The 20773-nt window shown below is 46.1% G+C and overlaps 1 protein-coding gene across 1 annotated transcript in view; it reads left to right on the top strand.

The window, feature by feature from the left end:
- The window catches only part of wdr17 (WD repeat domain 17), a 144205-nt gene that overhangs the window by 66300 nt on the left and 57132 nt on the right, over nucleotides 1–20773 (top strand). Inside the window, exons 15-19 of the mRNA XM_069940891.1 lie at nucleotides 1197–1322; nucleotides 5106–5261; nucleotides 13823–13887; nucleotides 18149–18281; nucleotides 19030–19124. Of these exons, the coding sequence (XP_069796992.1) occupies nucleotides 1197–1322; nucleotides 5106–5261; nucleotides 13823–13887; nucleotides 18149–18281; nucleotides 19030–19124 (575 nt within the window). The remainder of the gene's footprint in view (nucleotides 1–1196; nucleotides 1323–5105; nucleotides 5262–13822; nucleotides 13888–18148; nucleotides 18282–19029; nucleotides 19125–20773) is intronic.

Raw genomic sequence — 20773 nt, 5'->3', positions numbered from 1 at the left:
CAGTTCCTTTCCTGCTGTTATCAGAGTTTTAAAAGGACCTCTCATTGGTAAAAGCTGATGTCCTTGCACTGTTTTAATGGGGCCCGTCTTGATTTACTGCAACACAACAGACTTCACTTTTGTTTCATTATTGAACTTAAGTCGGGGTTGATTTACCCGGGTAAGAAAGCAAAGCAAAGCATTTCACTGCATCTCGATACTCAGGACAGCAAGCAATTCAATTTATATTTCGCAAATCTTTTTCTCTGAAAGAAAAATCCAAGGATAATAAGGGAGAAATGTATCTCCTACTGAATGTGTAAATTTACGCATGAAACAGCCTCAGTTTCTGTAATATGATTCATTAAAGTCAATGGAAATAACTTTCAGATGTAATGTTCAATGAACAAATGTTACTTCTTTGTGTTCTGAGCATAAAAAACTCGACTTTGCGAAATCATGCCCAGAATCAGAATCAGAATTTATTGTTGTGAATATGTTACAAGATTTGTTCTGTAGCAGCTTCATGGGGAAAACCTTAAAAAATAAATAAAAATAATGCAAGAAAAAGTCACGGTAAGGCAGTGTGTCTGCTTCATTGCTCATTCAGGAATCTGATGGCAGCGGGAAAGAAGCTGTCCTTGTGCCGCTGAGTGCTCGTCTTCAAGCTCCTGTACCTTTTTCCTGATGGTAGGAGAATGAAGAGGGCCTGGCCTGAGTGATGGGGTCCTTGAAGATAGAGGCTGCTTTCTTAAGACACCGCCTCTTGTCGATGTCCTCGATGGAGTGAAGTCTGGTGCCTGTGATGTTGCAGGCTGAGTTAGCAACCCTCTGGAATTTTTTTTCTTGTCCTGAGAGTTGAAACACCTCCGTACCAGGCAGTGATGCAATTGGCCAGGATGCTCTCTAAGGTACACCTGTAGACTGAATCTCCTAAAACTCCACACAAGTACAGCCGCTGGTGAGCCTTCTTCATGATTGCATCAACGTGGAGGCTCCAGGAGAGATCCTCGGAGATGTTGACACCCAGGAATTTGAAGTTTGGTGATTATATTGATGACTATTACTGATAATGGCCTTAATGATTTTGTTAAGATTATATCTTTGATCTTTCATTTGTGGGCAATAAATTTCTACTTTTTTTGTGGATATTTTGGTCATCAAGGTGATCAAAATTGTTATTGTTGACCATTAAAGTGCAAATATGTTCTTTGTAGCCCCCAGGTGGCAGTAAGAACCTCTGGGACTTGGTGGCCGTGTTAACAGGCCAAGATGACAGCCTTCTTCCACAGAACTACTGCAAAGGAATAATGCATATGAAGCATCTGGTCAGATTCAAAATGGTAAATAATGTTTGCAGATAGTTTATCATACAATTTCATATTCAGCCAGGTAGCTCAAATTAAAGTGTCTCTCAATGTAAAATATTTTTCTGACACAAAACCTATAAAAATGCTATCATTCAAGTTTAAATAAGATCAGAAAGAGACATTGGCTTGATTATTAAATTAATGAAATTAAAGCACAGATTTTGTATCTTACATAATTAAAGTGATTCAAAATATCACAAAATAATTTCAGATCATCCTTGACAACCAGGATATCATTTCCCAGTTTAGTCTTTCTGTTGGTCTGTTCGGACTTAATGTTGGGATTTGCTAAATTGTGTGTTATTTTCTAGAAAATGAATCAAAGTCTGCTGAAGAGTAATCTTTGACCCTTCCTTGATCTGATGCCCACTGATTCCTCCCCTCTCCCTTTCCTGCCTGCCTTCCCTCCCCCTTCTCAGGCCTGAGTCATTGCCTTCGACCTGAAACCTCAACTGCCCATTTTCTTTCTGGTCAACTGCCTGGCCCATGGAATTCCTCCAGCTGCTTTCTTCACCCCCCCCCACCCCACTTCCCCCCACCCCCCAGCTAAAGGGTAATCATTTCCTTCTCACTTTATCACAATGTTCTCCTTCAGATATTTATCCAATTTTATTTTTAAGGACACAATTGAATCTGCATCTTTTGCTGGTAACACACACATAGTAGCTGTTTTATAAGTCATTTGTAGGATGCACTTGTCAAATGCTAATATATATTTGTTGCTGTGTGTTAAAATAAATCTACGAAACTTCTTTTAAATTTTAAATGTTTTAAATGTAGACCTACAGCACTGTAACAGGCCAATTTGGCCCAAGGAGTCTGTGCCACCCATTTTACACCCCAATAACTTACACCCTGGTATGTTTTTGAAGGGTGGGAGGAAACTGGAGCCCCTGGAAAAAGCCCATGCAGACACAGGGTGAACGTACTGTGACAGATTATGTTGTGTTTGTATTGTATATAGATAGGTTTTTTGGGAGATAAATTGGGAAACGTTTGAAGGTCACAAACAAACACTTTAAAACAGACCTTATTTAAAATATTGAAGCTCTGCTCTTGCTAGATATGTCGGCCTCAGAGCCTTTGCAAAAAGCTTGCGCAATATTGCGCAAGAGACTTCACTAATGGATTGTTGTTTACAAAAAGACAACAGATGAAACAAATTGTCAGAGCCGCAGACGGTCTGGAGTTGAACTTGCTGTTCTAAGAGGGTCATGTGGTTTTGCAAGCAGAGAGAGTCAAACAGGCTCTCTCTCTCTGTGAGAAAGACAGAGAGATCAGTTCTACAACTTTACATACAAAAGCAGCAACTGGAACAGGACAAGCTGGCAAGCTTGTGGAAAACCACATTTGGAAAAGGGTTTGTGAGTGCTTAGTCTAGCCTGGTCAAAGCCCTGGCAATTCATATCTTCTCGCCTACCCTACCATTCAATATGAATATGGTCACACCATCTCAAGCCCATTTTCCCACACAATTCCCATTTATCTCAATTCCCCGATATGAGCTACCACTCTGCAATCAGAACATATATTGTGTCTCAGCAGTTTCCAGCCAGACTTCTAATTTCCATTAATACCCCCACCGCCCCCGGTGTCTCTCTCTTTTTTCCTATCCTTTTGTCTCCTTCCTTCCAGCTCCCTTGCCCCTTACTTTCCTTCTCCAATCAGAGAGCTACCCTACCCCCCCGCCCATTATCCCTCTGTCCTCTCCCTATCATTTCTTTCTCCTGCCCTCCCATCTGTATTATTTCTGACCTTTGGTCTTTCCCCTTCTTCTTTCCTCTCCTCTCCTTCTCCCCCACCACCCCCCCGCCCACTTTCTTTTTATTCAGGTGTTGGCAATGGGTTTTTTTTTCTTATTCTTGATAAAACGCTCAGGCCTAAAATGTTGGCTGCTCTTTATTACCATGCGACCTGCTGTGATTCTCATTTGTGCATTCACCTGATCCCAGCATCTACAAATTTTCTTGTGTAAAACCTGCCATTCCCAGGCTTGAACACACTCATTGAGTGAGCACCCACATCCTTCTTTGGGACAGAATGTCAAAGATTTACAATCATCTTGACATCACACAGGACATTGTACCATCTGCAGGATGCAGTGCAGCAACTCACCATGAATCCTTGTACAACACCTTGAAAACCCACAACTTCTACCAGCTAAGCAGCAAACACAAGGCGACACCTCTGCCTGGGAGTTGCCCTTTGAGCTGCACTGCATCTTGACTTGGAAGTACATCGCTGCTCCTGGTCAAAATTTTGCAGCGCTGTCCCTAAGATCATCCACACCTCAAAGACTGCATCGGTTCAAGAACAACAGCTCATCTCCAGCTTCTGAAGGGTAATTAGGGATGGGCAATTAAATGCTGGTTCAGCTGCAAGCCCCATTGCACAGAAGTAAACGTGTAACCGAAGACCTTTTTCTCTTTTCCTTGGCCTAACGTCTAACCATCACACATAAACAGTACCTCCATGCCCGAAAGACCAACTCACGAAACAGAATGCAGTGTACAAAGGTTTGAAATATTTGTGATATTATTTTGCTCAATCTACTGTGAATGTGTCCATCTGTTTAAGAAGCAATTAAAAGGACAAAGACAAGCATTAATTGCTAATCTTTCCTGCTGTCATCAGACCACTGGCTGAACCTCCCATTTGTAAAATTAAGCTTTAATTGAACTGCACCCTGCATTTTTATATTACCTTGCACCACCTATGGTGCTCATACACAGCCCAGCTTTTCACCATTTCTCAGTTTGTGGCAAACTCAGGACACTGTGACTATGAGGCAACGGCTCTACCGGCTGCTCCACTGTGATTTCGACTTGCAAGGTTGAAAGTATGCAAAGATTGACTAGGATGTTGTCGGGACACCAAGAACTGAGAACAGTTTAGGGCTTTATTCCCTGGACAGTAGAGGAATGAGGGGAGATTTGATAGAGGTATCCTGCTTTACGATAGGAGTGCGTTCCCATGAAACATTTCATAGGTTGAAATGGCATAAAGCGAAGATCCATTCACTACTATTGAAGGCTATTTATGTAAAACTGAAGACCCATTCAAAATTCTTTTGGATCGTGAACAGAGGTTTCTTCATAAAAGTGAATTTGCATAAACCGAGTATTCGTAAAGCAGGGTATACCTGTATATGAAATTATGATGGGTATGGATAAAGTAAATTCAAGTAGGCTTTTTTTCCATCGCAGTTAGGAGAGATGAATGGGATATATGGGGTAGCATGGTTGGCATCGCAGTTTTACAGCGCCAGAGATCAGGACTGGAGTTTGAATCCCATGTTGTCTGTAAGGAGTTTGTACATTCTCCCTGTGTCTGTGTGGGTTTTTCCCAGGGGCATCGGTTTCCTCCTTCCATTCGAAACATACCGGGGGTTGTGGGTCAATTGGATGTATTGGGCGGCACGGACTCGTGGGCTGAAATGGTCTGTATGTCTAAATATTTTTTAAAAAAGAGGACATGGGTTAAGGGTAAAAAGGGAAAAGTTTAAAGAGAATATTAAGAGGAACGTCTTCACAGAGAGAGTAGTAGAAGTGGGGAATGAGCTGCCAGCTTATTTAATGAACAGGCTCAATTTTGACATTGAAGAAAAATTTGGACAGGTATATGGATGGGAGAGGTGCAGGTGAGTGGGACTAGGCCGAATTATAGTCTGGTATAAGTAGAAGGGCTAAATGGCCTTTTCCTGTTCTGTAATGTTCTATAGTTGTAACTGTTTAAAGGTGTATGTCTTTCACTCAGTCGAAAGCTCAGGAGTTAACCACTGTAAAGATGTCCAAGTTTGGAGGCGGCATTGGTGCGCCAAGCAAGGAGGAAAGACTGAAGGAGGCGGCTGAGATTCACCTGCAGCTGGGTCAGATCCAGAGATACTGTGAACTAATGGTGGAGCTTGGAGAGGTGGGTTGAGCTCAGCTTATCAAGTTATATTCCAAGCAAACTCGACTTAACTTTGAAAGGTTCATTTTGTATGACCAAATTTCTGATAGATTTCTCGTTCCTTACTTTTCTCTGCGATTTACTTCAATCTCCAACAGAACCTCAAACATTGTCACATTTTACACAGTTCACTCTTGCAGGAATTAAAGGCTAATTTTATGGGTTTTTTCTTGCCAACATTGAGCCTGTTAGAAGAGTGGACTTTTGCATATCAACATGCAACAAGGCTGCATTCCAACAAAGGAGCCTTGCTAAATTATCAGGTCATGTCTGTTAGTTTCTCCTGGAAATTTTTGTGCCCTTCTTTCAATTTAATTTCCTTAATTTTTCCAACTTAGATAGATCGATCATAATTTTCAACACAAATGGTTTTCTTTCCAGTTCAGTTGTTGGGCGCTATCTGTAGCCCCAATAATGACGCAGACAAAAGGCTGAGGGGAACAATAGGCTTTATTGTACTAGAGACTGTTGGCCCGGGTCCAAGGCTAAGAAATGAGCAGGAAGGAGAGGGAACTCGACCATTATGGCCCGGGGACACATGGCAGGACCTGGGAGGAGTCAAGGACAGGAAGACACCTGGAGGGCGGGCCAGCCATTGCACACAATCATATCACCACATTCACCCCCTCTTTAAAAAATGGAAACCACTAGAAAACAAACAGCAAACTGGGGGTGATACAGTAACAGCAATAACAGTAGCAATATTTAGATTATCATAAACAGAGGCGGAAAAGAGTGGACGCCCCGCCCCACTGGCTAGAGGTTAAGCCGCACAGGCGACCTCCTCTTTCTGCCAGACTGCCGGGAAACTGGCATAGCCGTGTACCTCTCCTCCGGAGAGGGGGCCGATGGGGGAGAGTCCACTGCAGGGACCGATGGGGTCAGAGTGCTGGTAGGGGACTCCTGGGGTTACGGGGGGGGGGGTCCTCCGCTGCTTCAAGGGGGGTAGAAGCGTGGACGTCCAGCAGCAAGGCAGGCAGCTCGGAGTCCAGGGTCATGCTCTGGTGCAGCACAATTGGGTCCACGGCATGGTCGGCGGTCGGCAAAGAAGTCTTAGGGTCTCCAACCCATGCCAGGTCTCGTATTGGCACAATGTCCTCGTGGCCATCCGGGTAAATCACAAATGCGTATTGAGGGTTTGCATGTATGAGGTGCACCGCTTCAACCAGTGGGTCTGTCTTATGGCCTCTGATGTGCTTCCAAAGCAGAACTGGGCCTGGGGACATCAGCCAAGGAGGGATGGATGAACCATTCGCCGATCTCCTAGGGAAAACAAAGAGGCGTTCATGCGGGGTGGTGTTACTGGCGGTGCACAGTAGTGACCGGATGGCATGGAGAGCCTCGGGCAAGACGTCCTGGCAGTGGGACACTGGCAAATATTTGGACCTAAGGGCTAGGAGCACTCCCTTCCAGATGGTGCCATTCTCCCTTTCCACTTGGCCATTCCCTCTGGGTTTATAGCTGGTGGTCCTGCTGGTGACTATGCCTCTTGCCAAGAAATACTGTTGCAGCTCCTCACTCATGAATGAGGATCCCCAGTCACTATCAATATAGTCGGGGTACCCGAACAGTGTGAAGATGCTGCGCAGGGCCTTGATGACCGCAGCTGAGGTCATATCCAGGCAGGGAATTGTAAAGGGAAACCTGGATAATTTATCCACCGCCATCAGGAAGTAGGCGTTCCTATTTGTGGTTGGGAGGGGACCCTAGAAATCGACACTGAGTCGTGCAAAAGGGAGGGTGGCCTTGACAAGGTGTGCCTTTTCTGGTTGGTAGAACTGAGGCTTACACTCGACGCAGATCTGGCAGCATCTGGTCATGGACCAAACATCCTCGATGGAGTACGGGAGGTTCCATGTTTTAACAAAATGGTACAACCGCATGACTCCGGGGTGGCACAGATTATTGTGCAGGGTCAGGAGATGGTCGAGATACATGCTGGTGCATGTCCCTCGGGATAGGGTATCCGGGGGGTCGTTGAGCTTACCCGGCCTGTACAAGATATCATAGTTGTAGGTAGATAATTCAATCCTCCATCTCAGAATCTTGTCATTCTTGATCTTACCCGGCTGTTTAGCACTGAACATGAAGACCACTGCCCTTTGGTCAGTGAGGAGGGTAAACCTCTTAGCAGCCAGGTAGTGCCGCCAGTGGCACACCGCCTCAACAATCGCTTGTGTCTTCTTCTCGAAGGAGGAGTGCTGGAGTTCGCGACCGTGCAGGGTGCAGGGAAAAAATGCTACCGGCCTGCCTACGTGGTTTAGTATGGCGGCCAGTGCAAAATCGAAGCCATCGCTTTCCACCTAATAGGGGACGGTTTCATCCACGGCATGCATCGTGGCCTTAGCGATGTTTCCTCGAATTTGATTAAAAGCAGCCTGGGCTTCTGCGATAATGGGAAGGTAGTTGATCGAATTAGGGAATGGGCCTTATCGGCGTAGTTGGGCATCCATTGTGCGTAATACAAGAACAACGCCAGGCACCTCTTTAGTGCCTTCAGGGTATTTAGGACAGGGAGCTCCATGAGTGGTCACATGCTGTCAGGGTCCGGGGCAGTGACACCATGTGCCACGATGCATCCAAGAAGGGCCAGGCGCTCCGTGTTGAACACGCACTTGTCCTTATTGAGGAACGTCAAGTTGAGGGACTTGGCTGTACGCAAGAACTTTGCGAGATTTGCATCGTGGTCCTGCTGGTCATGGCCGCAGATTATGACATTGTTGAGGTAGGGGAATGTTGCCGTCAGCTTGTGCTCCTCCACCATCCAGTCCATTACTCTCTGAAAGGCAGAAACACCGTTAGTAACACTGAAGGTTATGCACAGGAAGTGGAAACATTTTCTGTCTGCCTCGAATCCCCTGTAGATTTGATCGCTCGGACGGAGGGGGAGTTGACGAAAAGCTGACTTGAGACCAATGGTCGAAAAAACTCTGTACTTTGCGACTTTATTGACCGTCGGTTTTCCAGTGTAGCTGGAATGCATCTAACTGGGTGAAGCGGTTGATGGTCAGTTACCATCTGACCACGAGGACCTGCGCTCTCCAGGGACTGGTGCTAGGGGCTATGATCCCCTCCACCAGGAGTCGCTGAACCCCAGCCTGGATAAATTACATGTCCTCCATACTATAGCGGCTTACTTTTGGTGGTGATCAATTTGTAATCTGGGGTAAGGTTTGTGAACAGTAATGGGGGGGAGGCACCCATAGATTGGTGAGGCCACAGGATGGTGCCGGAGACTGAGTGCTGGGACCACAGGATGGTACCGGGAACTGGGAGTGGGCGTCCGAAAGTCGGAGGTTGTGGATGGTCAGCGGTGGTTGAACGCCATCGTCACACTCCTGAACTAACTCTGAAACTCAAGGCCCAGGAGGATCGGCACACAGATGAGAGGCATAATTAGTAATACAAAGTCATTATAACATCCCCCTCCCCCCCACACCCACCATCTGCGACAATTCCCTCGGATAATGGTCTGTTTATCCTTTGCTGCCATTGATACCATCCCGGTCATGGGTCGAACTGGGAGGGAGAGTCTCTGGACCACGTCGGGGTGCACGAAACTTTCCGTGCTGCCGCTATCAGAAAAGACAGTTCATTTTATGCCCATTCACCTCGATCCGCATTATGGAGTTCAAGATCGGGTGAGGGCTGGCTTGTTTCATCGATGTCGTCGGTGTGGAGACCCGCCCAAGATGGCAATGCCCACCCAAGATGGAGGCCTCTATGTTGACCATGCAGTGTTCAATGAGGAAGAAGGTGGAAGTGGAGTCGTGGAGTCATGGCAGTTTGAAGTGATGTCATCCGAGCGATGGGCCGAGGTGCTGAGGTTGGGAGTGGTGGCCGGCGAGATGGTGCTCCCCTTACCGCGCATGCAGTCAACACTGGAAGCTCCTCTGGAACGCACACCACGCTGCTCCCGGACTGTGGTCAGGACCTGCAGACCTTTTGGTAATGGCCCTTCTTCCCACAGTCCGAGCACATAGCTCCCCTCGCAGAGCAGAGGCATCTCGTGTGCCTGGACTGCCCGCATAAGTTGCATCTCGACTATGCACTTGGCGTAATTGCTGCCGCGGTTGGGTCGGTAACACCCGATGCTGAGTCCCAGTCCGAAGACCTTCGGGGTGGAACATACGTAGATGGCCCACTTCTGCCCGTGATCGACACCATGTGGTGTTGGGCCAAGTCCAAAGTCCTAATCAAGTCGATAGCCTTTTTGAGTGGGAGCGGGTCCTCCTCGAGGAGCTGTTGTCGGATATCGTTCAACCTCAGACCTGACACGCAGGTGTCTCGAATCAGTTCTTCCATGCACTTGGTCAGTGATATCATGGCCGTGGGATCCCCAGACAGTCTTTTCCCAGTGTGACCAGGGACCGGGCGAACTCTTCAGTGGACTCACCAGGCTGTTGTTTTCTGGATGCCAGCAGGTAACGGGAGTAGACCATGTTCACTTTCAGCTTATACAGTGGCTGCAGCTCAGCCATCACCTCGTTGTAGGTTGCACTATTTTGGATGGCCAAGAAGGCCCTCTGGCCAATTCATGCCTGAAGGATCTTTAGCTTCTTCTTGTCGGAGTTGACCACCTCAGCATCAGTGTCAAGGAAGTTGTTGAAGCAGTTCACCCACTGTTCGAAGACCACCGATGCACCTGGGCCTTGGGGGTCTACTTCCAGCCGTTCTGGGCGCAGCAATTTCTCCATTACCAGAGACCTCCAAAATCTAGTACAATAAATTGTTATGCGCTATCTGTACCCCCAGTAATGACACAGACACAAGGCTGAGGGGAACGATAGGCTTTATTGTACTAGAGACTGCTGGCCCGGGTCCAAGGCTAGGAAATGAGCAGCAAGGAGAGGAGACTCGACCTTTATGGCCCGGGGTCACATGGGCAGGACCAGGGAGGAGTCAAGGACAGGAAGACACCTGGAGGGCAGGCCAACCAATGCCCACAATCATATCACCACACCAGTCCAAGGCAACTTACAGAGGGGGAGGTAGTGTTGGGGGAGGGGGGGATTTGATGCTTGTAGGTGATAGGGAGAATCAAATGGGTAGACAATATTGGGCAGATGGAATAGATGGGGAGGGGACAAGAAGGGTAAACAAAGGGTGGACAGGTGAGTGTGTGTGAGTGTCTCCCTAATGTACGAATATTGAATTTTCCAGTCTCAGATATACCACACCCAATGTCTTTTTCTCTCTCCTGGTTTCTTCCTACCACTCCCTCACTCACTCCTTCCCACTTCCTCCCCTGCACACCCCCCCCCATCTAGTTTCATTCCCCTCCCCCATGTGGTTCCATCTGCCTATCACCCACACACAATATCTTCTAGTTCTCCCCCAACTGGTTCCAGCTTCCAATTATCCCTCTGTGTTTGGTTCCACTCATCACCCTCCTTGCCTCTCTCAATCCACATTTGTAGACCCTTATTTCCACTTATCACCTTCCAGCCTCTGTTTCCTACCTCTACTGTCCCCTGCCCCCATCTCTTTCTTACCCATCTTTGTCATCCAGCAACCACTGTCTCCTGACTCCATCCTTTCTCCCCCCCCCCCCTCCCTTGGCTCCATCTGCCCAGCATCTCCCTCTTTGCCTGGTTTCACCCATCACCTGCCTGTCCCTCCTCATCCTTTCTTCTCACCCCCTTTACACTGACTGTCTTTAGTCCTGATGCAGTCCAACAGCCCTAAGTATGAACTATCCCTTTGGCCACACAGTTGCTCCTTGACCCGCTGAGTTCCTCCCACAGTTTGATTTTGGTGCATCAAATGTGTTCAGAGTTCAAGGTTCCTTTTATTATCAGCAACATGGTTAGCGCAAAAACACTGGGAACGGGGTTCAAATCCCGTGCTTTCTGTAAGGAGTTTATATGTTCTCCCCATGTCTATGTGGGTTGGCACTCCGGTTTCCTCCCACCCTTCAAAACATACTGGGGTTATAGGTCAATTGGGTGGAATCGGGTGGCACAGGCTCGTTCCCCAAAAGACCCTGTTACCACATATACATGATGTGCCTCAACTTTTGTCTGCCGTTCGGCAAAGAGGAGCTATGAGCATTGCCCATGGTCCCTAATAGGAGAAAGAGAAGCAAAGGAGAGACCATTCAGAGTCACCCATGTGCCCATAGATTCACTCCAGCTGCACAAATTCTTGTTCAGACTATTGCAACCCCAGCTCCAGGTTCAAACCTCCGATACGATCTGGTAGCCTTTGGTGCCCAAGTCCCTTCAGGAGCCCTTCTTACCCCCATCCCCAGCACCTTCTTGAATCCTGGTTCCGATACTTGTTTCCCTCGAGCCAATCTCCAGCAGCCCGCAGCTCGGGTGAATCCTTCGGCCACAAGTCATCAACCTCCCACAGCCTGTCCTCTGTACTGGGTCTAAATCTTGGAACTCCTTACCATGTAGCCCAGTGGGAAGACTGCAGCAGCTCAAGACGTGGCTCACTGCCACCTTCTCGAGGGCAGCAAAGGGTGGCTAATAAGCACAGGCTTGGAGGCGACACCCACATTCCATAAATTGCATTTTTTTCTCTCTTATCCATCTTGTCAAAGAAAGATGGGGTGATTGCAACCAGAATCGCCTGTCATATTTTCTGGATCAGGTATTTCTCTTTCGCTTCCAAACTCAAGACTCGATAGATGTGATAGATTATCCCTGAATTCTATATTCCTAGATTGACCTTGGCACGATTTCTAGTCTTCTCCCTTCCTGGCCTACGACCTCAGGAACACCTATTTTTCATCTATAAAGCATGGCGAAGAAGATAGTCACATTGAACGGAAACAGCATAGCCTCAGGCATCTAATGGGCTATGGGTCAGTGGCCTGAGGGAACCTGGAGGCCCCTGTAGTGTTGGAGAAGAAAGTTTGAGCTTCTCCTGATCTGGAACATTTTGCAGTGAGAGAAGAATCGGTAACCAAAGGGCACTTATTTAAGATCGAGTAAGCGGTAGCTATTTGAAAAATAATCTTTGACAATCAGAACCATTTAACAGAATCTTTTACCCAGGGGTTAGTGGTGGAATTAAATATTATTTACTGGGTTATACAGAGTTTAAATGCTCTGTCTGAAAAAGTGGCAGAAGTTACCATTTTCAAAAGGAAATTGCGTCAGTCAGTGAAGAGGTTGGATATGAGTTAAGCACAGGGAAAGAGCAAGGGAATAGGTCCTGGAAGGACGACAAAATGGATAGAACTTTACAGAGTAAAAGTTGACTTGTAGCATTCTCTGATTCAGTCTTTGATCTCTCACCAAAACTGTGTGTTAATACTGGTTTCAGTCATCCCAAAGGCAGCTCGAAAATAAACCAAAACCTCTGGGTTCATGAAATCTGCCGAACCATTTCCGGCAGCTCTGACCAGCTTCGCAAAACTCTTACATGCCCCTTTGCTTTCTGAGCCCCACTGGTCTATTGAGTAGATGGCTTCATCAACAGTTCATTGCCATGACAATCCTGGTCTCGCCCTATCAGAAATACTCCCTGTGTCTTCTCGATTACCCTTGCCCCGCCCAGTCTGTAATTTAAAACTAACTTATTTTCTCTCTTTTCCAGTTTTGACAAAGCGTCTTTAACCTGAAACTCTCTTCTCTCCTCTCAGAGGCTACGTGACTTGCTGAGCATTTCCTTTATTTTTTTCCAGATGGGTGCACACTTGCTGCATGTCTGATGACAGAATCGGGATACAGTTAGCTCTGCTATATATTACGTGTGGAAATAGTCATGACTTCTCCACTCTACCCTTCTCGGGAAGATTTACACTGCAAGAATGCAGCTGATCTAGTGATGGGCTTCATCCTGTCCTCAGCCACTGGCGTTGGCACTGTTCCTGAGTGAACACACGGAATTCCTCTGGGAGCTTCAATTTCCTCCACATCTCCAAGACGTGGCTTAATTGGCCAGCGTAACCTGCCTCTCACCTGATGATCAGCAGTAGATTTTGGAGGGGAAGGTTTAACGGGGATGTGGGTAGAATAAAATCTCTCAGACAAGATGAACGTGGTGGATGGCAGAAGGTGAGGTGGATTCCATGGGCCAAAGGAAGTGTTTCTGTGCTGATTTTCTCTATTCACAATATTATCTCATTGCCATTACAACAGTGACTTGCTGTGGAAGGCAAGAGCAGATTCAAGCAGCAAAAGATTTAGCAGCAAGATGCAGAGAAGGAAGGTGCAAGATCTCCACGGCATTACCTGAATATTTTAATTGTGGGGTTTTTTTTAAGAGATACAGCGTGGAAAACAGACCCATTGGCCTGTGAGTCCGCACTGCCCAAATACACCCCTGTGATTAACCGAATAATCCCATACGTCTTTGGAATGGGGAGGAAACCAGAGTACCCAGAGGAATCCCATGCGGTCACAGGGAGAACAGACAAACTCCTTACAGACAGTGATGGATTCGAATCCGGGTAGCTGGCGCTATAGTAGCATTGCTCCGTCCTCTATGGTAATCATGCCTCCACTAATCATCTAGGACCTCATCTTGGAGAACATCTGAGTGAGATAATCTTCCTTGTGTTTCAGTGGGATAAGGCTCTGTCAGTTGCACCTGGCGTGTCAATGAAATACTGGAAGAAACTGATGCAAAGGTGAGGTGTTTTTAGCATAATGAATGCACAATCTGATGTATCTGTGCCCAAATTTGCTCCATCATTCTAAAAATTTGCATCTGTATTTTGGCCAATTCAATGTGGCACACTTGCTACTGGACAGAAGTCACATTTAACAGCAGCCATTTTCAAACAGAAGCAGCTTGCAATTCAAAGGGGCCTGTTCTATGAGGACCTTCAACACCAAGCTGATAAAGAGTTGCAACAAATAACGCATGTTTGCAACACTAAATGCAAGTATGCTGGAGCAGAGGGTTGTTGCCAGGTCTGGAATATTTTAACTGAGAGGAAAGGTTGAATAAATTGAGTTTGTTCTCTTTGAAATAGAGGAGACAGGATAGGAACATAAAAGAGGTTTTTTTTTTAATTCTAAGGTGCCCATATAGAGTAAGTAGGAATTAACCTTTACCTTTCAAAGAGGAGATTTAAAAAAATCACAGTCATAGATCTGATGGTGGCACAGAAGCACGTTGAGTTGCTGCCTCAGAGTTCAGGTGACCTCTGCTCAATTCTGATTGGAGTTTTCACATTTTCCCTTTAATTGCATGAGTTCGCTCCTGATCTTCTGCCGAGTGTGGAAAAGAGGTGGCTTTTACTAGCGGTTGGGCCTTGTCGGCGTAGTTGGGGACCGACTGGGCATAATAGAAAAGGAACCCCAGGCATCACATCAGGGCCTTAATGCTGTGAGGGAATGGGAACTCCAACAGGGGGCACATGCAGTTGGAGTCAGGCCCAATGACACCATGTTCCACAATGCAACCAAGAATGGCCAGGTGTGATATACAGAACTCACATTTTGCTTTATTATCAGTGAGGTTGAGTGCCTTGGCCACCTGGAGGAATTTCTCCAGCTTTCCATCACAGACCTGCATGTCATGGCCACAAATGGTCACATTGTCCAGGTATGGGAATGTGGCCCTGAGTCTGTGCTGGTCTATCATCTAGTCGATTTCCCTTTGGAAAATGGAGATCTCGTCGGTGACCCTGAAGGGGACCCTTAGGAAGTGGTAGAAAAAACTGTCCGCCTTGAATGCGGTGTACTGACAGTCCTCCAGACAGATAGGGAGCTGGTGATAAGCCAATTATAAATCATTCGAGGAGAGCACCTTGTATTGGGCAATCTGGTTCTCCAAGTCTGTGAAATGGGGTAGAAACTACGCATCCAGGTGCATGAAATGGTTAATGGTTTGACTGTAGTCAATAACCATGATAGGTTTTTATCTGTTTTTGACCACTATGACCTGGGTTCTCCAGGGGCTTGTGCTTTGTTCTATGAATTCTTTGGACAGAAGCCATTGCACCTCTGACCGGATAAACGCTCTGTCCCCCATGCTGTATCGCCTGCTCTTGGTTGCGACTGGCTTGCAATCAGGGATGAGGTTAACAAATGGGCAGGGGACGTTTGTGGAGGGTGGATAGCACACATGTCGGGCACTGTGGGTGAATCGAGGCGCGCCAATTGATCACATCTGGAGGGGAGGGTGGTCGGTTTTAAAAACTGGTGGTTGTGGATTGTAAGGGGAGGATGGGGGTCCGTCAAATTCCAAAGTTACACTCTTGAGGTGGCACTAGAATTCCAACCCCAGTATCATGGGCGTGCAGAGCTGGGGCATGACCAACAGTTTAAAATTGTCATAGGTAGTGTCCTCTACAGTTAGTGTTACCATGCAGTAGCTACAAGTCTCTGCTGACTGGGACCTGGATCCCATGGCTATCTTGCAGCTGGATGGAATCACCATGAGTAAGAAGTCCCGCACGGCATTGGGGTGCATGGAAGTTTCAATGCTGCCGCTGTTGAACAAGCAGGTGGTGGGATGTCCGTTCACTTTGACCTCCATCGTGGAATATAGCAAGCTGGTGAGGGCTGTACCGATCAAGTATAATCAAAGCCAGTATCGGAGTCGCTATTGATTTCGAACCAATAGGCTTTTTCAATTAAGAGTGGGGGATATTCAAACCAGAGGCCATGGTTTGAGATTGCAGGGGGAAAATTATAAGGGGAACACGAGGGGAAATTTCTTCTTGGAAAGGGTGGTTGGGATGTGGAATAAGCTTCCGGCAGAACTGGTTGAAGCAAGGACGTTATTTACATTTAAGGAAAGACTGAATAATTACATGGAGGGGAGAGGATTGGAGGGGTATGGACCAGGTGCTGGTCAGTGGGACTAGGAGGGTGGGGATTTGTTCTGGCATGGACTAGTAGGGCCAAACTGGCCTGTTCTGTGCTGTATATGGTTAAGATGGTGCCTGCAGCTCCGGTTGAGAAGATGACGGCCCCCATGGCACACACGCGGTGTGGCTGTTCAGGGGTGGAAGTGATGCCAGAAGTGACCCTAGAGATGATGCCGAGTATGAAGCCGGCCAAGATGTCGGCAGCAGCATCACAGTTCAAGCGTTCATATTATAACCATATTATGACATTGCTATTAAAAGAAAATTAAAATAGTTGTGCACGAAAAGTAAGGCAGTGTCTTCGGTTCATTGATTATTCAGGAATCTGATGGCAGCAGGGAAAAAGCTGCCCTTGTGCTTTAGGCTCCTGTACCTTTTTCCCGATGATAACAGAGTGAAGAGGGTGTGGCCTGGTTGAGGACAAAGGCTGCTCTTTTAAGAGCCCACCTCATGTAGAGGAGTGATGGAGTGATGTCGCAGGCTGAGTTAACAACCCTCTGGATCTTTTTCTTGTCCTGAACATTGGCACCTCCGTACCAGACAGATGCAACCAGACAGAATGCTCTACATGGTACACCTGTAGAAGTTTAGAAACATCTTCAGTGACATACCAAACCTCCTCAGACACCTGACAAAGTATAGCTGCTGTGAAGCCTTCTTCGTGATTGCATCAACATGGAGGGTCCAGGATAGATCAATGGAGATAATGATACCCAGGAATTTGAAGTTCTTGACCCTCTCCACTACTGAGAACTCGACGAGGAGTGGGTCGTGTTCCCCTGACTTCCTCCTGAAGTTCACAATCATCTCTTTGATTTTGCTGACATTGAGCACAAGTTTGTTGTCATTACACCATTCAATGAGCTGGTCTATGTCCCTCCTTTCTGCTTCTTCATTGCCGTTTGTGATTCTGCCGACAACTGTAGTGTCATCAGGATACTTGAAGATGGCATTAGAATTGTGCCTGGCCACACAGTCATGGGTGTATAGCGAGTAGAGCAGGGGGCTGAACATGCATCCTTGGGGTGCACCTGTGCTGATCATCAGTGAGGAGGAGACGTTGTTTCCAATTCATACTGACTGTGGTCTTCCGATGAGAAAATCCAGGTTCCAGTTGCAGAGTAAAATAAAATCATAAAATAATAGGTAAAAAAAATGTAAGTTTAAAATTGTAAATGTTCTCTGAAGAAACACAAAAATCTTTGGTGAAGAAGGGATCAAATATTCAGCCAGCGGTGTACTTTACTCATATTGAACGAAGTTGTGTGAAATAGCAATGGTGCCGCCCTGGAGGAAGAGGTGGTTGATGCCGTTCGCTGTTGGGATCACCCTCTTAAAGTGTCTCCTTTACCCTGCTCAATAAGAGTTGTCCCAGTCAGGTTTTATCTGTAAACTTGGGGGAGGGAGGGAGTGTTAATGTGAATTATCTATAATGTTATTATTCAGTTTTTGTGCGGCTCCATGGAAGGCAGATGCAGTGACGGTTAAATGTTTTCAAAGAATGTCACTGAAAATAAAGTTAAATGCTGTAAGGCTCGTATATTCATGCAGTGTAAATACAGTGTTGTATTTTTGTCTTTTAAACTGTTTATTCTTAATGCAGGTATATTAGTTAGGCATTGTAAGATCAAGTCTCAAGAAACCGGAAAATACACTTATCCAGCATCTACCATCCCAATAGGTGCCAGATACCAGGGGCTTTACTGTTAGAAGACCATGCTTACTTTGTCCTTACTTTGAATTCCCAGGACTCCAATTTCTGAAAATAAAAATAAAAATATTTGAGTTATAAATGGTGATTCTTTGTTTGAGGTTCCTCTACAACAGGAACACCATTTAAAAGCATCATGTCAAGACCTCTGAGGTCCAACCCTAGAATGCCCAATCACTCCGCAGAGAACATTGCAAGGTTAGGTCTAGTAAGCCTTGCTGAACTGCTTCTAACTCTAAACTTGTGGGAAAATATTGACCACTGCTTCGTATTCACATTTCAGTCCATTGAATTCAGCACCAACAAAAAAATCCTTGAGTTGACCTGAACCGTCCCAGTTGGTTTCTATTTCTTTAGGAGATCCGATCAGCTGATCCAAGAAGGGAATGATGATGTCATCCCGTATTGCATTGCAACTGGAGACGTGAAGAAATTGGTGGCCTTTTTCACCTCTCGTGGCCAACTCAAAGAAGCACTCTTGGTTGCTCAGGTAATTAGATTGTCTAATTATTTTTGATCTCAATAAGGAAACCATGCACAAAGGGTTCAAGGCTGTGAGAGACTAAATCTTCGACATTGGCTCTTCCACTCATGTTATAAAGACTGTAAGACTTGGAAGCAGAGTTAGCCATTGAGTGCGCTCCACCGTTCACATCATGGCTGATATATTTTTTCCTTTCAAACTCCATTGTCGTAAGCTTTGATGCACTTAAATTTTAAATTCAGTCATGCAGCATGGTACCGGGCCCGCGCTGTGTCAAATACCCCAATTAATCTACAAACCCCGCACATTTTTGAAGGGTGAAAGGAAACCGGGGAACCTGAAGGAAACCCACATAAGTCACACAGAGAACTCCTTACAGACAACGCCAGATTCGAATCTGGGCAACTGGTTCTGCAATAGTGTAGCTAACTGTTACGCTAATTCTGCCACTGTAATCAAGACATTATCAAAGGCAGGCTCTGCATTAGTTTACTTGTGTATGAGGCGTGCACGTCAGTTTGCTGTTCTCCTTCATTGCTTCAGAACTGAGGAGTTGCTGGGCCTTCTCACAGAGTTGCTAAAAGTCAGCCACTTAGAAGGGTTGGAGTTTGCCTGGGTAAGGATAGAACCTCGAAGGACATGGGGTTTTAAATCAAAACCGGCTCACCATTACTACTGCCCCTTCCCCTGCCCACTGCTGGCTTGAGATTTGCCTGCAAGACCTTTCGCTTTTGTTTGTTTGTTACTCCTGTAGGCAGCCCAGGAAGGGAACATTCAAGGACCACACATCGCAGCGCTGAACGGAGCAGCAGGTGGTGAGTCGAATAACAAGCAAGAAGTTCACAATGAGTAAGTCACTTTCTCCTCCACTTAGAGTTAGTGAGCGGAATTCACCCTTGAAGATAAAGATCGGGTTGTTTGTTGGACTGTGTGCAAAGATACAGGGAAAAGACTTGTGTGCCGTTCAGAAGCAGGTAACACAACGGGTGCTTCTGACTCACAGCTCCAGCCGTCTGGGTTCAATGCCAAGTCCCCGCGCTGGGCTTTGCACGGTCTCTCTGTGACCTGATCAGGTTTTCCCCAGTTTTCTCCAATATCGGTTAGCGCAGTGCCATTACAGCGCCAGTGATCGGGACTGGACCAGAGTTCAAATCTCGCGCTGTTCTGTACGTTCTCCTCAAGCCTGTGTGGGTTTCCTCTGGGGGCTCGGTTTCTTCCCACCCTTCAAAACGTACCAGGGGTGTAGTTTAATGGGGTACAAATTGAGCATCACAAACTCATTGGTTATAGTGCTATATGTCTAAATTTTTTTTTTAAACTTAAGAAGTCCCAAATGCATGATGTTTTCTGAGCTATCTTTATGCAAAGGGTGGTAATACGTTGCCCCAAAGGCTGTGGAGGCCACTTCAATGGGTATATTTAAGCTGAATGAAGATGTTCTTGCTTAGGAATGGAACCAAGGGTAAAGGGGAGAAGGCAGGAGAATGGGTTGAAAAGGATAGTAAATCAGCCATATTAGATTGGTTGGGCATATTCGATGGGCCTAATCCAATCCTGTCTCTTCTGATCTTATGCTCTAATTGGGAGTAACAAATTACTTCCAATGTAGGCCGGATTAGGGGAAGTTGATGGATAGATGCCAGGTGGAAAGATATGTCTATAATTCTTTGAGCCCTATGCTTTCTTAAATTGTACATCGTTCCCTGAAGGTAGAAACTCATGTGAATAGGGTGGTGAAGAAGGCTTTTAGTATGCTGGCCTTTATCAATCATTGCATGGAATATAGGAGTTGGAAGGTGATGTTGAGATTGTATAAGACGTTGGTGCGGCCTAATTTGGAGTTCTGTGTGCAGTTCTGATCGCCTAATTATAGGAAGGATATAAACAGAGTGGAGAGAGTGCAGAGAAGGTTTACCAGAATGTTACCTGGGTTTAAGCATCTAGAGTATAGGGAGAGATTGGACAGATTAGGTCTTTATTCTTTGGAGCGTAGAAGGTTGAGAGGGGATTTGATAGAAGTATTTAAGATTATGAAAGGGATAGACAGAATGGATGTGGATAGACTATTTCCGTTAAGAGGAGGAAAGATTAAAACAAGAGGACATGAGTTAAGAATTAAGGGGCAGAGGTTTAGAGGTAACATGAGGGGGAACTTCTTTACTCAGAGAGTGGTAGCCGTGTGGAATGATCTTCCGGGAGAAATAGTGGCGGCGGAGTCAATTGTATTATTTAAGAAAAGGTTGGACAGGTATATGGATGAGAAGAAGATGGAGGGTTATGGGCATTGTGCAGGGAGGTGGGACTAGAAAGGGGTGTTTGGTTCGGTGCGGACTAGAAGGGCCTAATGGCCTGTTTCCGTGCTGTAATTGTTATGTTATGTTATGTTATGTTATGTTATTATGTACAAGATAATTTCCATCCCGCACACAGAAACTTAAATGTAAGTTTTTAATGTTATTGCCAGCATGGTAGAAGCAGATTCCGCCATTTAAACCCAT

Source organism: Narcine bancroftii, chromosome 1, assembly GCF_036971445.1.
Source record: "Narcine bancroftii isolate sNarBan1 chromosome 1, sNarBan1.hap1, whole genome shotgun sequence".
Taxonomy (NCBI): domain Eukaryota; kingdom Metazoa; phylum Chordata; class Chondrichthyes; order Torpediniformes; family Narcinidae; genus Narcine; species Narcine bancroftii.
This window is presented reverse-complemented; position numbering and strand designations above follow the sequence as displayed.